At 51.7% G+C, this 17,088-nt stretch overlaps 1 protein-coding gene across 4 annotated transcripts; it reads right to left on the reverse strand.

Annotated features, from left to right (window-relative positions):
- Window positions 1–915: 915 nt before the first annotated feature.
- Window positions 916–16,759, reverse strand: Ubqln4 (ubiquilin 4). Of its 4 annotated transcripts, XR_013091903.1 has the most exons (12): window positions 16,616–16,759; window positions 15,061–15,212; window positions 14,500–14,717; window positions 13,722–13,984; window positions 11,915–12,073; window positions 7,996–8,221; window positions 6,735–6,874; window positions 5,508–5,591; window positions 5,303–5,418; window positions 4,957–5,140; window positions 4,476–4,674; window positions 2,548–2,593 (listed from the first exon to the last, which is right to left on the reverse strand). XR_013091903.1 is itself a non-coding variant. In XM_076862194.1 (11 exons), exons 1-11 carry the CDS (start codon window positions 16,721–16,723, stop codon window positions 2,441–2,443), a joined length of 1,743 nt encoding a protein of 580 aa, XP_076718309.1. In that variant the 5' UTR covers window positions 16,724–16,759; the 3' UTR covers window positions 916–2,440. The 4 variants fall into 4 exon arrangements, 3 of the variants coding, with proteins under 3 accessions (XP_076718309.1, XP_076718308.1, XP_076718310.1); XM_076862194.1 differs by lacking the exon at window positions 4,476–4,674 and having other exon boundaries at window positions 916–2,593; window positions 14,560–14,717; XM_076862193.1 differs by lacking the exon at window positions 4,476–4,674 and having other exon boundaries at window positions 916–2,593.
- Window positions 16,760–17,088: the final 329 nt, after the last annotated feature.

Here is a 17,088-nt window from a genome sequence, read left to right on the forward strand (position 1 = left end):
ACTTCTCTACCAAAGATGAAACTTCTAGGTCTGAAGACTTCCTGGAATTGCATGAGTAGAGGTAGAACCAGGTTTAGTCTCAAAGCTCAAGATTCATAACTACTAAACTTCACTTGCATGAAGATCCAGATACAGGGTTTGTTTCTCTTGCCTGAGCTAAGGGAGGACTGTCCTCCAACAGATCAGGAGGATAGCGCAAGTAGCCCAGCCGTCTGCCCAATGCCTCAGTTTCCTCCCAGAAGGGGCAGATCTCAGATGTCATATGAGCTAGGGATGGGAATGGATGAATGCAATCTTCCTCATTCTTAAACCTGGTTTTTGATACCTCCATGATCAGTTTAATTTTTTTTTCTTTTTTGAAATCAGTGATTGAACCCGGGGTCACTCAACCACTGAGCATATCCCAGCCTTTTTTTATATTTTATTTAGAGACAGGGTCTTGCTGAGCTGCTTAGGACCTTAGTAAGTTGCTGAGGCTGGCTTTGAACTTTCGTTCCTCCTGCCTCAGTCTCCTGAGCTGCTAGGATTACAGGCATGTGCGACTGCACCCCACTGATCATTTATTTATTTATTTATTTGGGGGGTACCAGGGATTGAACTCAAGGGCACTCAACCACTAAGCCACATCCCCAGCCCAATTTTGTATTTTATTAGAGACAGGGTCTCACTGAGTTGCTTAATGCCTTGCCATTGCTGAGGCTGGCTTTGAACTCACGATCCTCCTGTCTCAGCCTCTGGAGCTGCTGGGATTACAGGTGTGTGCCACTGGGCCTGGCCAGTTCTCTCTTAACCGTCAATGCTCCTTAACAGCTGTGGTAACTGAACCCAACTTCAAACCCCTCTAGAGTCCACCTTATTCCTGGTAGAACCAGGATGTTGTCTAGCCAGCCTGCAGCAGAAAACACACCAACACACTTTCACAACAAACATCACACCATTTATTTACAAAGGCCAGTGTGGGAGTTGGGGGAGGTAGGGAGGAAAAGGGCAGACATCTTCTCTGGACTGTTTGGGACCCTTTCCCACTTGGAGCAAAATTCTGTTCCTCTTGCCTCCGTGTTCTCCAAGCAGCAGGGCCACACAGCTGAGGGAGGAGGTGGTAAGAGCCTCCTCCATGCTCCAGTACAGCAATATCCAGTTCCAGATTAAAGGCATCATTGCCACCATCCCCTCTCCCTCCTCAAATAACCTTTCTGGCCCGGAGGGAAAACAGTAAAAAATGGAAAGACCAGGGGCTCTGGAGGGAGAAACCCCCTGTGCTAGTCTCCAAAACAGTGGTGGGTGGTAAGGGTACCAGTCACACCCAACAGCTTCACAAGGGTCCCCACACTGCCTTTCTGTGATCCATTATCCAGAGGCCTAAGCCCTCCTGGGTGTCTCCAATCTGCTCTAGATCAGCCTCTTACTCGCTTGTCCCTGTGAGAGGCAGCACTAAACTAGAAAACCACAAAGAACCTGACTGGCTCACCTCACATGTGGCAAACATGCACACACACTACCCCTGCTGAACAGACTCCAATCCCCTCCATACCCTTTGAGTGGAACTCACAATTACTGGGGACAGGAGAGACAGGGAGGTCTTGAGTTCGTGGGAACGTGTGTGTGACACTGCTTAGCATCGAGCCCCTTTCTTCAGTTCAAATCCCATTAGTCTACCTATTTCTCCTCTGCCGGGCCTGGGCCTGGGGTCTCTTGCCTGAAGAACTACTAGTACTCCCAGACCCCAGCTTTAGTTCCAATCTCAAGCCTTTTGCTTAGGCTGCCTCCCTGTCTCCTTCCTCTAGGAAATCTCAATGGCTCCTCTGCCGTAACAGTCTTCATCGCTCTGGTCCAGGGCCTGTTAATTTCCGTCCAGAGTGCTGTGCCTTGTGTTCCCCTTTGGATGAGAAGTCCCAATAGACCCCAAGAAAAAGTCCTAGGTGAAGTGCCCAGAGTAGGGTTTGAGGAGAAAAATCACAGCCTGTTTCACCTGCCTCCACCTTCAGAGTGCGGTGCTAGCCCTGGAGGGCCCAGGGAGGGTGGGGAAGAGGACAGTTACCAAAGGTAAGTTAAGAGAAGCCAAAGCCTAGTGGTGTGGATGGAAGACTGTTCCAGTAAACCAGAGAGTTGGGTCCTCCTGCAACTTTGCAGTCCCCAATGAGAAGTCTGAAGATTGCAAAAGGTGGTGTGGGTAAGGAGGTGGGTCGACCAACAGAACTGTGAAAACTGTTTAAATAGCTCTGCTCAAGGAGGACTAGGAGAGAAGACTCTGTTAGAGACAGCAGTGAGATCAAAATTCTCAGACAGAGCGGTGGCATTGGGCCCATGCCTCTAAGGTCACCCTACTGTTTGGAGAGTCAAAGAAGAAGACAGAGGGATAAGCTGCAGAGGTTAGGGGCTGACAGAGGAACCAAAGGTCGGTACTGGGTCAGGGGAGAGGCAGGAGGCATGGGCCGAAGAATTAGGAGAGCTGGGAGCCCAGGAGTCTCTCGATAGCTGCGTTGATGTCCCCTCCAGTGGCAATCAGGGCCTGCAGATTGGCCTCACGATTGATGAAACCCATGGAGTTGAGCTGCTCCAGTTGTTGCTGAAATCTCACTTCTGGCGTCTGCACCTGGAGGGGACAGGCCTTATGAAGTGGGCACAGAACCCACCCAAGAGGAGTAGCTGAAGTTGAAGGGCTTACAACACCAACAGGTCCCTGACTTCCTCAGTCAGTGGGGTGGGGAGGAGGGGGCTGCACAGGAAGGCCACCGGGAAGAACTCCTGAGTCACTGAAGAACTATGATAAAAAGGCAGGGATCTTACTTGAAATCTCAAAGTGCCTGATAGGCCTGGGTCACCTTATATTCCTATTTCCCATAAATACTCTGGAGATATTAACAAGGGCTCCAAAAGCCAAACACTCTGTGGCCAAATAAAAGGCACGCCAAACATGCTCCTTCCTGACGGTCATCACACACACAGCCACATTAAGAGGCCAGAGAAGGGTCCCAGGAAAAAACTGTATGTCTGTATGTATGAAGCTGTCGGAGGGACTGAACACGGGCACCACTGAGCCACATTCCCAGCCCTTTTTAACTTTAGACAGGGTCTTGCTGGGTTGCTGATGCTGGCCTTGAACTTGTTATACTCTGCCTCAGTCTCCCGAGGGGCTCAGTAGCTTCACACTTTTTTCTTTTTAGTGCCAGGGATTGAATCCAGGGGTGCTCAACCACTCACTGAGACACATCTCCAGCCCTACCTGTCTGGGTCTCTTTTTATTGTAATACTAAGGATTGAACCCAGGGCCATGCACATGCTAGGCAAGTGCTTTACTATTGAGCTATACCCCCAGCCCTTATTTTTAAATTTTGAGACAGGGTCTTGCTAAGAATGCTAACAGCCCCACTAAGCTGCTGAGGCTAGCCTCGAACTTGTGATCCTTCTGCCTCAGCCTCTGAGGTTGCTGGGATTACACGTGTGCACGACCACCACTGGCTTCATGCACATTTTTGTTGAGCAGCTTTTCCCTGTGGGTCACAGAGGTCAGAGACAATCCAGGGCATCGCTATGTCTTCCCCTACTCCAAGCCCTGGCCTTGACTTTGTGGCCCAGGACTCTGTAATCCTTCCAGATTCCTCCTTCCAAAGTCTCGGAGGTAGAAGCTGTTTTAATTACCAAACAAATACCCGAGGGGCTGGGAATGTTGCTCAGTTGTCAAATGTGTGCTTAGGCTGTGCAAGGCCACTGTTCATCTCTAACCCTCCCCTCCCTAAAAGAGGATGAACAGGGGCTGGGGCTCAGTGGTAGAGCACTGGCCTAGCATGTATGAGGCACTGGGTTCCATCCTCAGCACCACACATAAATAAATAAAGATTCATCAACAACTAATTAAAAAAAAAAGAGGTAGAGTACTTGCCTCACATGCACAAGGCCCTGGGTTCAATCCCCAGCACCACAAAAAGTAAACAAATAAATAAATAAAAGGTATACTTCTGGCTGGGCACAGTGGCATATGCCTGTAATCTCAGCAATTTGGAAGCTGAGGCAAGGGGATTGCAAGTTCAAAGCCAGCCTGGGAAACTTAGCAAGACCCAGTTTATTTTTTTCTTCTTATTTATTTATTTATTTATTTATGGTTGTCAATGGATCTTTATTTATTTATATGCAGTGCTGAGAATCGAACCCAGTGCTTCACACATGCTAGTCAAGAGCTCTACCAGCTGAGCCACAGCCCCAGTCCCAGCAAGACCCAAAAAATTAAAAATAAGGGTTGGGCTGTAGCTCAGTGGTAGAACACTTGCCTCTTACGTGTGAGGCACTGGCTTTGATCTTCAGCACCACATAATAATAAATAAATAAAACAAAGGTATTAGAAATAAATAAATTAATTAAAGGGCTGGGGAAGTAGCTCAATGGTTGAGCACCACTGGTTCAATTCCCAGTGGTGGGGGTGAAAAGTGTAAATTCTGGAACCAGAATGCCTGGGTTTGATTCATGGCTCCCTTACTTACCAGCTATGAAAATGAGGAATCCACTGAACCTCTCTGGGCCTCAGTTTCCCCATTTGTAATACAGAGATAATACTAACAATAACTTTCTCCTAAGAATAAGGTAATGGGGCTGGGGCTAGGGCCTAGCATGTGTGAGGCACTGGGTTCGATCCTCTGCACCGCATATAAACAAATGAATAAAATAAAGGTCCATCAATATCTAAAAAAAAAAAAAAAAAAAAAGAATGAGGTAATGAACTCTTATACAGAGCATCTGGAGCAGTACCGAGCACACCAGGGGACTATCACTATTCAACTCCACCTTACAGCTGTAGGAACTGAACTGAGGGGTGGCTGGTAGCCTGGCCGTGCCTGGTGAATGGTAGGCCAGCCAGCTCTGGCTGACTGCAAAGCCGGCCCTGCTGCCTCTGGTCTACGGCTACCCTTGACACTGCCCAGGGGGATGTGGTGAGTCCGATACTAGCCCTGCTGCCCCTGGTACCTGTGAGTTTCCACTCCCAGCTAAAAGCTGGATCATCTGCTGCATGAGCTGCTGCTGGGCACTGGAAGCCCCGGTGGGAGGAGTGGCGGGCGTGGCTGGCGAAGAGGTGGGGCCCTCAGCCGTAGACCCAGAGCTGCTGCCCGTTGAGGGCGCTGTGGTCCGAGACATCCCAAAAGAGCCAAGGCTGCAGGCAGGAAAGGCCAAGGGTAGGAGCCGGCATTCAAGAGAGGTGGAAACAGAAGATCCAGAAGGAAAAACAGCCGGGGGCGATGGGACAGCAGATCCTCGGGGACACAAAGGCTGCCAGAGAGGGCAGAGAGGGGAGGAAGGGGGCACTGGCCCTCACCTGGGTACCAGCCCGGGGGCCTCAGTCTGTAAGGTCTGCAGTCCCTGCTGGATCTGCAGCAAGGCCTGCATGGCCCGGGGATTGGTGAGGATAGACAGGGACTCCGGATTCTGCATCTGGGAAAGAGACAGGCAGCGGGAGTGGTGGGAAGAGCAGGCAGCCTAAGTCCAGAGCCCAGTTCTGCCCCTCTAGGCCCCGTACTCACCTGCTGCAGGAAGACGGGGAGCTGCAGCCGGAGCTGCTCCTGCAGCTGGGGGTTCCCGGCAAAGAGGGGCACATTCACCATCATCTGCCAGAGTGAAGGTAGAAGAGAGGCCTGGAACTTCCCACCCACAGAACTGCCCACAGCCTCAGCCACCCCCACGACCCCCACCACTATAGGAAATCTGGCCAGGGCTCCCAAGGACCTCAGATATCCTAAAGGCCCACGTGGGACAGCAAGGAGATGGAACCATGCTCTAAGAAATGAAGAGTCAGATGTCAGGCTGCTCAGTCTGGTCAGATGGTGACACCAGCTAACACTTCCAAGTACACGGGGCTTAGTTTGTGGCACACTATGTTCTAAGCACTTGACGTGTTAACTTTTCTAATCCTTTAACTTAGTGAGGCAGGAACTAGTCTAATATCATTTTGCAGATGAGGAAATTGGGAGGTTAAATAACTGTTAGCTCACAAAGCTGGGACGTGACAGAACTTGGGATACAAACTCAAGCAGTCCGACAGTCCCAGTGTTTTAATTGTACAAGGGTTAAACCCAGGGCCTCAACTTCCCAACACGCGCTCTACCACTGAGCCACATCCCCAGCCTCTTATTTTTTTATTTTTCATTTTGAGAAAAGGTTTCGCCAAGTTGCTGAGGCTACTCTTGAACTTGCTATCCTCCTACTCAGCCTCCTGAGTCCCTAGGATAGCAGGTTTTTGCCACTGTGCCCAGAACAACAGTTTTTTTTTTTTTTGGGGGGGGTATTTTTACTTGTACATGGACATAATATCTTCATTTTGTTTATTTATTTATTTATTTTATGTGGTGCTGGGGATCGAACCCAGTGCCTCACGGGTGTGAGGTAAGCGCTCTACCACTGAGCCCCAGCCCCAGCCCCAGAACAGTGTTTTTTGTTAAGAGTTTGCTTTTGGTTTTTTTTTTGTACTGTGGATTGAACCCAGGAGCACTTAACCACTGAGCCACATCCTCAGCCCTTTTTATATTTTATTCAGAGATAGGGTCTTGCTGATTGCTTAGGGTCTTACTGAGAGTCTCACTAAGTTGCTGAGGCTGGCTTTGACCTTCAGATCCTCCTGTCTCAGCCTCCTGAGCTGCTGGGATAGCAAGTGTGCGCCACCATGCCCGGCGAACCAGAGTGTTTGGATCAAAAGAAACTGCTCTCACTCAAGGAGCCCTCCCCAGCAACACACCCCTGAGCCAGTTTGATACCTGAGCAGCAAAGTCAGGGTTCTGAGCAAGTGTCTGCATCATACTGCGCATGTAGGGGGCTGAAATCACATTCTGCATCAGCTGGGGGTTCTCAGAGATCTGCTGGAGGAGCGCCTGCATTTCTGGGCTGTTGAACATCCCTAGGAGGAGGAAGGTGAAATAAAACAGGAGAGAAGGGGTCCAGATGGGAACCACATGCTTCACTTCGGTCTACCTTACTTTGGACACTGAATGGTCATGAAACTCGGAAAGGCAATGCTCAAGGGCACCCAAGTACTGTGGCAAGGCTCCAGGCCTCCGAGCCTGAGGAAAGTCTGTCCTTCTCTGGCCTGGACTTCTCCATCCACTTTTCTAAGAACAAGCCAGCTAGAAACTGGGTCTAATTCATGCCCTTTCTGGACTGTTCCTGCCACAAGCTCAGATAATGTCTGAGTTGGAAAGGATTAAATGTCACCTAGACCAGTGTTTTTCAAACTTGTCTTAGTAGCAGAGACCCTTTCCTCAAGCCAAATCTCACTCAGAAACCACGTATGTCAGTGGTCTGGTTGGAGCTGGACAGGAGGCCGAGAGCCTCTCCTATTTGGTTCTTCCTCATCCTGGAGATGGGGCTGTAGATGGTCCCGACTCCCCAGAACTCAGGAACATAATTTGAAAACCATGGACCAAATTCCAGTCCTTATTTTATAGATAAGGACACTGAAGCGCATGGAGGGGAAAGGACTTTCCCATTCCAGATATCCCCCAGTGAACAGAGAAATCAGGGCATCCACCAAAGACATCCCCAGGGCCATGTGTACAGTCAGAGTCCAGATAAATGGGGCATTCTGTAGGGTTGCACAGTGCATCACTTGTCCGTCTGTGTAGGGCAGCCTTGCACATCTACCTCCGTCAGCTACACATCTGCCTGTCCCCAAGTCTGCCCTGATTCTCCTCCACCCCTGCCTACCCCACCCTACTCTTGCCTCCCACTCTGGCCCATTTACACTGGATGCTACCAAAGGTGCTCATGGAGCCTGGGAATCGGGACCTGGTTTATTCACGAGCCATTGTTCAGGTCACTCCCAGGGATATCAGGACATGGCCAAAATCAAACTCTCACCCTCTGAACAGAGGGGCCACTACTCTAGGCTGCTAAGCCCCCTCAGTAGCCTTAATACAGTCCCACCTATTTTCAATATCCTGGAACAGTGTGAATCCCACTTAGTCCTGGGGGCAGGGGACTGCCCTGGTGACCCCACTAAACTTCCACCCTAGGACATACCTGACCCCAGGCTAGCCGCATTGATCCCAAAAGGGTTCGAGACTGTCGGGTGCACCTGGCTGGTCCCCGATCCTCCGGTGCCCTCCCCACCGGACCCAGGGGCCTGGGAGGCGGGGGGCGAGGGGCTCCAGGGGTTAGGGAGGGGCTCTCGATTCTCAGTCCGCAGAGGTTGGGAGGATGAGCTGTCGGAGTTCCCGGCCAGGGAAGAGAAGGGATTGTTGCCAAACTGGGAGGAGGGAAAGGTTTTGGGTTAAGGACTGAAACAAGTTAGGGACAAGGGCTATGCCCTTTCTCTTCTCTCTCCTAAGAGACTCCCCTCCCCCAGAAAAGGGAGGGAGTTCAAGAACTTGGACTCCAGGTCCCAGCTGTTTGCCCAATAATGGGCAGCTCCACCCTTGCCCTGGGGGTGGGAGCTGGCTGATGCTAATGACCACATAACTGATCCCTTAGAGAACTGGGAACTTCCCTCCTCTCCTGGTGGCTCTAAGTTGTCTCTCTCTTTGTGACCTGAAGCACTTTACACACACCTTTCCCACTCTAGTGTAATAAGATATTTGTTTTCCTGTAGCTTTTAAGGGGCAAAGATTTACCTTTGTAGCTTCAACTCCAATATTAGTAGGTGCTCAATAAACAGCTGACTTGATGGGAGCAGCTCTTAGACCTGGCCCTTTCATTCAACCTTGACCTACCCCCAGCTCCCCTTCTCCCAGCCCTCTTAGTCTGATGCTAAATCCCCAGAACCTTCTCCCCAACTCTCCAGGTCCTTAAGAAGCATTCTCTGTCCATTCAGGCCCACCACGGTGGCGCCCTCTAGTGGAGTACACCTCTAGCTGCGCATGCCCTCTTCTAGGTTTTCTCCTTTCCCTCTTCTGTGGAACCCCAAAAGGAACCTCCTACTCTGGGTCTTCAGCCCAACAGGTCTTGATCCCTCTCATGCCTCAGTACCAGGGCCCCCACTGTGTTCCCGAGGGTGGCCCAAGTCTGCACCTCAGGGAACGAGGAGTGCCCTCTCAGCACTCAGGACAGAGGGACAGAGCTCGGGAGTCCAGGGCTGTACTTGCTGCGGGTGTTCTACACCCTAATGCACTGCTTAGCCTCCCTCAGGGTCGCAGAGCTCAGCAGTCCCTCTCTGAGCTCCGGGTGGTCCTGAAGCAAGAAAGCAGGAGTATTCTGAGCAGCCTCAGCCCCTCTCCACTGTGGGGTTTCCTACACAGTCACTTTTCCTGTTATTCTAAGTGGCCATGGGAACACAGATGATCAAGGGCTCCTCTCTGAGCAGTGGTTCCTTCGCCTTACCAGATGCCTGTTCAGATAACAGGGCTTGCAGGCCAGGGTTCACATACCATAATTTCAATCTTTGTCCCTGCTTCAGATTTCCTGTTCTGGTAATCTGCCTAGCACCTTACTCTACCTAGTCTCAGCTCTGCTTTGTTCTTCCTGGTATACCCGACAGACTCTCTTCCTAAGCAACCCACAGTGATAGCAGCTGCTATTTACTGAACACCTACTATTTATTCTAATGCTCAAAAGATCCCTCGAATACCCTAGTTCTCAAAGTGTGGTCCTAGAATCCTGCAAGGTTTTAAATGATTTTTATGATTCTAAGATATTAATTTGCCTTTTTCACTCTTATTGTCTCATAAGGATATGGTGTAGTTTTCCAGAGGCTTCATAAGGTGACATTCAGTGGAACAAGTACAGATCTGAGAAGTCAACTGTTTTGTATAGAAAGCCAGGCATTAAAGAGATCTTCAAAAATGTGAAACAAGGCCAACTTTCCTGTAAAGTTTTATTTGCCTTGGAAAACACTTATTTTTCAAAAGAATGTTATTTATTTTAGCCAGGCATGGTAGTGCACACTGAGGCAGGAGGATCACAAGTTGGACGCCAGCCTCAGCAATTTCGTGAGGCCCTAAGCAACTTAGTGTGATCCTGTCTCAAAATGAAAAATAAAAAAGGGCTGGAGATGTGGCTCAGTGGTTAAGTACCCCTGGGTTCAATCACCAGTACCTAAATAAATAAAATAAAAATAGATTCACAGTTGATCCCTCAAGCAATTTTAAAAATCTGAAAGAGCGATGCCAAGAATAACAAGATGGTCCTCAAGAATATGGTGGGGAATTTCACTCTACCAGATACCAAGGCTGATTAGGACAATTAGGGATGGTTGTAGGGAGAGAGAGACGGGACAGGGGAACAAAAGAGCCAGCAAAAGAAAACTCAGCTTGGAGACTTGGTGGAGGGAAGAAACTTCAAGAAGGACTCATCTGCTGGGAAAGCAGGGCCGTCCAGGACATGGACCCTTTCCTTTCCACAGGAACAAATCAGGTGGGATCCGGCCCTCACACCAGGGTGTTAGTTAATTGTGAAATTCATCAAGCTGTACACTTGAGGGTATGTCACTCTTCTGTAGTTCTCTTAGTCTTCAATAAAACGTTTCAAAAGGAGCAAGTTAGTGTGACAGGAACAGCTGATACCACTTGCACAAGGTTTAGTATGGGAAAGGACACTAAAGATGTTCATGGATATATGCAAAAGTAATAAAGGAATCCAATGATAAACCCTGCCCTCAGGAGAGCAGTTCCTTCTGCTGAGGAGACAGAGAATCCCAGTGAAGTCTATGACTTGACCTAGAATGACTTATTTGAAAATATTAGATACACCTAGGAAAATAAAAAAGGTCCTAACATTAGTGACTGTGGGTGGCAGAGGACCTCCCCCCCCTTTTTTTTGTAGGTGGGTACAAGAGCTTTATTTTGTTATTTTATTTTTATGTGGTGCTGAGAACCAAACCCAGTGTCTCGGCATACTAGGCGAGTGCTCACCACTGAACCCCAACCCCAGCCCAAGAAGATCCCTTTTGTATACCTTTTTTGGCTTGCATGACTTTCCATACTTTTTGAATACTTTTTTATTTTGTGTAACTTCTGAATTTTGAAACCTACAGATATATATGTTTGACATAAAATTAAGTTTTGAGGCTGAGACAGGAGGATGGCAAGTTTGAGGCCAGCCTCAGCAACTTAGCAAGACCTTAAGCAATGTAGTGAGATCCTGTCTCAAAAGAAAAAGGGGGAGGGGGGCCCTGGGACTGCAGTTCAGTGGTAAAGTGCCCCTGTGTTCAATCCCAGAAAAAAAAAAAAAAGAACCAAGAAAGGAATTAAAATTATATGTGGCAGGATGGCATTGTGGCTCAGTGGTAGAGTGCTTGTCTCGCATGCATGAGGCATTGGGTTTGATCCTCAGCACCACATAAACAAATAAAGGTATTATACCCATCTACAACTGAAAAAAAAAAAAAAAAAAAAAAAAAAAAAATATATATATATATATATATATATATACACATATATATAAAATATATATATATATATGGCAACCTGGGTACAAGAGAATGCTAAATTTTTATCTATACTTTTTGTATATTTGGATTAAATTCATAAAGCATTTTTAAAAATGTATAATCCCAGCCCATGATGTAAGAGGTTGATTAATTGCAAATGTTGCTCAGAGCTGGGAAGCAGGAATTTCATTATTAACAAGCTCCCCAGGTGACGCTGATGCAGGTGAGCCATGGACCACACTTGAGACACACTGTACTAGGGCTGACGTGACCCCACCCAGGTCTGCCCCACAATTCTGAACCCTTGATACAAGAAGTTTGTCAAAACAATGTCAAGTCCCTCAAACACGCCACCTCACCAAGTTCTCTATAGATCTCTGCTGTGTGCTACCCTCAGTCCACGACAAGCTGGACTCCTCTGGTTTGCACTGCTGCAGAATGCCTCCTAGCCAAGGCCCACCCCTCAGGGAACTGCAGAAGGATGGAGGGGCAGACAACAGCCCAGCCCTGACCTCAGCAGGGGGCAGAGAATCCTAAGCCAGACAGACCCTCCCCTAGCCCAGCCCCTGGCCCCACCTGTTCCCGGGCAGCACTGAACATGGGCTCCTGGATGTCGGTGTACATGCGGCGCAGTGCATTGTAACCCCCAGGGATGCTCTCGAGGTTACTCAGGGCCCGGTCCTGGTTCCGCATCATCTCTTGCATCATTGCAGGATTCCGAGCAAGCTCCATTGTCTGGTGAAGGGAGAGAGACGCCATGGGCCCTGGAACCAGGGGAGCACCAAGCTGGGTGCGGTGGCACACACCTGTAACCCCAGCTACTTCATCGCAACTTTGAGGCCAGATTGGGCAACTTAGTGAGACCATGTCTCAAAATTAAAAACCTGGGCACGAAGCTTGGTAGAGCACTCCTGGGTTCAATCCTCACTCACACACACACCCTGAGGAGGGGCTCTGCTTGAGGAATGCGTAAGTGCACAGCCCAAAGCTGCAGGAGCAGACCGCCTACCTCTACTGTCATCTGGCACCAGCCTTGCACCCTGTGGCTTTTTCTAATGGAGGACAAGGCTCTCAGGTGGAGTGAGACAGCAGTTTCCCTCTCTCAGGTTCAGGGGCTCAAGGAAGGGTATCAGGAAGCAAGAGGAAATTGAGTAAGAAGGGATATGAGAAAGGAGAGGAGGCAGAGAGCACAGGAACATCTGCTCAACATCTACTGCACATAGGCGCTGGGCTAAGCAGCCCACAATAACCCTGCAGGCTGGGTGTGACTGCCCCTCACTGGCAGGTGAGGAAACAGGCTCAGAGATGTCATGGTCTCCAGCACCAGGACACACAACCAGTTAGCAGGGGAGGCAGCTGGGGCCAGGTTGGTGTGTCTGGTCAGGATCACACTGTGGCTCCTAGTAAACAACTACAAGTTGGGCAGGGAAGGACTCCGCTGGGACAGTGCTCCACACACCCGCTGACCACCTCCCCAGTCTTCAGCCTGACTGAGCCTTAAGCCACACTGAAGATGAGGGCTTTCTGTTCTGGTGCCCATGGCCTGAATCCACACCAGGGGATTTATGACAAGGTGAGAAGCTATTCTTATTCCCATCCAACTTGGAACACCTTCCCTCTCCTTGTTCCAACATCTGTTCACACCTGCCTCTTCTAAGACTGCTTTCCAGACTATACACCTGCCTTCACAGAACTCCCACTTGTCCCATAGTCCAAATACCCAATCAGTACTTACTGAGTGACCACTACGTATAGGCACAGTTTTAGACAAGGAACAACTCTCCTAACAGAAGCTGTCTTTTGGTGAGTCCTGCACTGGTGTCCACAACTCCGCTGGGAGGACCATCTGCTCTCGTCCCCTGGTGGACTGGACCATGAGATAAAGTCCCCAAACACCAACACTCAAACAGCCCCTGCTGGGCCTCTTCCCCAGGCCTACTTGGCCATAATAATGCTCTCCAACATCCTACTGTCTCTTATTTCCAGGGCTTTGCCTTACTGCCCCTTGACCTTGAGGTTTTTTTTCTTTCTTTCCCCTGGTTTACCCACCTTCTTCCTTTGGGTCTCAGCTTGGTGACACCTCCTCTACCAGGCCTCCTCCAAGCCCCAGGATAGGGTCAGAAGCCCTTTCTTATGCTGTGATTATCCTTAGGACACTGGTGACTACGCTTAGGACAGCAACGACCACACTGTTCTATAATTGCCCATTCACTTGTCCCCTTCCCTTGGACACCAGGAGTTCCTAGAAAGCTAGGCATGAATCTTTTTATCCCTGTACCTCAAACGTCCAAAACGTGGCTGCTAAGTGAGTGAATGAACAAATGGATGTCGGAGAGGCTGGCGCCAGGTGCCTCTCCACCCTCCAGCCTTCTGCCCTACCCACCTGCCGCATGAGCTCGGGGTTGTTGAGCATGTGGCTGATCTCGGGGTTCCGCTCCATCAACTGCTGCATCTGGGGGTTGGCCATGATCATGTGGCGCATCAGGTCAGGGTTAGACATCATGTCCTGGACCAGGGGGTTCTCCATGATCTGCGACAGCATCTCAGGGTTGGACATCAGCTGCCTCTGCATCTGCTGCTGCAGCTCCATGAAGTTGGCAGAGCCCAAGCCCAGGCTGCCCAGGCCCAGGATGCCCCCAAAGCCAGCTGTGAGGAGGGGGCAGGGTCACAGTTTACCCCAGGAGCCCTTCCCCCTCCTAGCACAGTCACGGAATTGGGTCTCCAGGATAGGTGGGCCCGGGGGCTTCTCACATCTCCCTCTTCCAGTGACTTCCACAGTCCCCGCCCTGGTCTGCTTTGGGCAGAGATGTCAGCCTAGGGAGGGTTGAGAGCATTTCTGTCCACCAGCAGGGCAGCGCTCAATGAGTAAGTCCTCCCATCTGCCTACTGTTGGAGCCATCTTTTCCAATCTCCTCACTCAGGGACCCCCACGTCCCCATCTCCATCTCTCCCTTCCCTCCTAGCACTTGAGCTATGTTCCCCTCCTCCAGGAAGCCCTCACAGACTGGCTTCCTCCTCAGCTTGGCTCAAGCACCAGGGTCTGGAATGCTGTGTCCAGGGCTCCCCTCCCCATCCCACTAAGAGCAAGGACTGTCTCTCCCTCCTTGGCTCCCCACACTGCAGCACAACCCAGGATCGTATTCTCCTCCCCAAGGGCTTACAGAGAATAGATGCAGTAGCACTGGGGGGTCCCTCCCCTGCCCCTGGTGAGGGACCCCCACCACTGCTCCTCCGGCTTCCACTGCCAGCATCCGAAGTGGCACTGCCAGAGGTAGAGGGATGGGCAGGGGTGGCAGGTGAAGCGGGCGTGGTGGAGGGCGCTGAGGCAGGGTCTGGAGTGGAGGGGGACGAAGCAGTGACAGCAGCTGGATCTTGGGCCCTGAGGACAGAGAAAGGAGGCTCCCAGTTGGAGTGGGTACAGAAGAGGGAAGGCAGCACAGTGACGTCTGGATCTCTGTGTGCTGCACAGCCACTGCAAGCCGAGGCCGCCTCTAAACAACCATCACCCCCACGTCAGACTGGGAGGGGTGCTGGGGCGTCAGTAACCAGGGAGAGGGAGGAGATCACTAGCATCATGTGTTCAGGGCGTTCTAGGTGCTAAGTCAGGTCTCCTTGCCCAAACCCCCTGCCTGGCCTGGGTCCTCCAGGTACAGTGGAGGAAATGATAGGGAAATAGGGATGGGAGTCCCAGTCCACAGTGAGGTCTGCTCTTCTCAACTTACTTCTGAGGGGTCTTGATCACCAAATGGACAGTGAGCCCATCCTTGATCCCATGCTGGTTCAGTGTGTCCCCATCCTTGAGGATCTTGCCTGCGAAGATCAGGACCAGCTGATCCTGCTGAGCCTTAAACCTCCGGGAGATTTCCTCTTTGAACTGTTATCAAGAGGCAAATATCATTGTGGAGGCTGCATGGGCTTCGCCCACCAGAGACTCTGCTTCTACTCTGACTGCTACTCAAGGGAAGTTCTTTCTACAGTCTCAACCCCATCCCTCCAGCTGCAGCTCCTTGAATCAAGGAGATGGATAAGCAAGAGGCACTTTTCTCAACTCCATGCCAAAGTCTCCTACCCTAGAAAGCCCTTGCTGATATCCAAAAACGGAGCTTCAGCCCCTCCATCCAGTTCTCAGTGAGGGTACTGCATGGGCACTCTCCCCATGCCAACTCCTTCCCCAACCTTGGATCTGTCTTGCTTCATCCTTCTCTCCTCTCTTAATTCCCAGCTTTCTCATAACAACTACAACCAAGGGACCCCAGTTATTGGGCACTAACCCTTCACTGGTTACCCATCTAATGTATTAGTTATTATCTCCTTTTGTAAAATAGAGAAAACCGAGGATCAGAGAGGTTAGGTCAACTTGTCCTGGGGAGATGGGAACTCAGATCTGGACATCAAAGTCCCGGCTTTTGACCAGAAACACTCCCCCCTCAGGGCTGTTTTCAAATTCGGTCTTACAGAGAATACTATTTAAATTACAGTATTTAGCAATTTTATATGGGGGGTAGCAGTATGAGTTAAGACTCTCCAAATTCTATCAGCTCCTCCAAAACAAAACAAAACACACATTCCAAGTAAAAACAGTGCACTTGCTGAGCAAAAGCAGCTTCCAGATCCCTCTCTTCCAACCAGATGGCCTATCTTAAGCCCCGCCTAGGTGAAATTCTGGGGCTGCCACAAGCCGGGGAGAATACGGTAACAGTCCCTCCTCACTCATTCAACAAGATTTTATTGAGCACCTACTGCACTCCGAGCATCCCAGTAGGGCCAAGAACCAATAACTGCCTCGACTCCAGAGAGTGCGAAGGCTTGGGGCCGCGGGAAAGACCCTCTGCCCTGGCGCTCAGTGGACACCGGGCGCTCCCCGAGGCGCACAGCAGGCGCCCGGCGCTCCGCCGGCCTCCCGCCGGTTTCCTTTGGCTCAGCCCCCGGCCGGGGCCCCACTCTGCCTCGGCGACTCGAACCCCGACCAGAAACGCGGGCGTGCACCCCGCCAGAGCCCAGGCTCTCCGGCCCGGTGCGGGTGAAGGTGTCCCCTCCCCGCTCTCCACCACGCCCCCAGCCCTGGCCACCACAAGCCAAACCCGTCCCCCAACACGCGCCACGCTCCCGCGACCTGCCCTCGGAGGGCGCCCCCTACCCGCCCCTCGGTCCCGCCGCCCGCGTCCCCGCTGGCCCCGGCCCTGCTGTCGGGGGCAGTCCCGGACGCCAGGCCGTCACTCGGGTCCCCCACCCCTGTGGACCCCTCCTCCAAGCGCCCACCCCACTCGGCCGCACTACCTCCTTGACCGAGGCTCGGTCGCAGATCACAATTTCCTCCTTGTCCTTAGGGGTCTTCACGGTGACCCGAATCGGGGGCCTCGTCTCGGCCCCGCTCGGCTCCGCCATGCCGCCGCCGCCGCCACCCGGCCGCCCGCCAGCCCGTCCGGCTCCTCCTCCTCCTCCCCGCCCGCCCCGCCGGCCCGGCTCGGCTCCGGCGCCTCCGACACCCCCTCCTCTCCTCCCCTCCCCTCCCCGAGGCTCCGCCGCCCCCTCCGGACCAGCCGCCGCCACAGCGCCCCGGGCGGACTGGGGGGGCCACTGCAGCGGGTCCGCCCAGGGCCGAGCCCCGGGTCGCGCCGCTGGACCGGGCCGCGCCGCGCTGTGGCCCCAGCGGCGCTCAGGTTGGCGCGCGGCGGGCCTTCAGCGGCCGAGGGCCGGGGGCGAGCTCCCGCCCGGAGACCTGGTCGGCCTAGCCCTCCGGAAGAGCGCCG

This window comes from Callospermophilus lateralis, chromosome 7 (genome assembly GCF_048772815.1).
Source record: "Callospermophilus lateralis isolate mCalLat2 chromosome 7, mCalLat2.hap1, whole genome shotgun sequence".
Lineage (NCBI taxonomy): Eukaryota > Metazoa > Chordata > Mammalia > Rodentia > Sciuridae > Callospermophilus > Callospermophilus lateralis.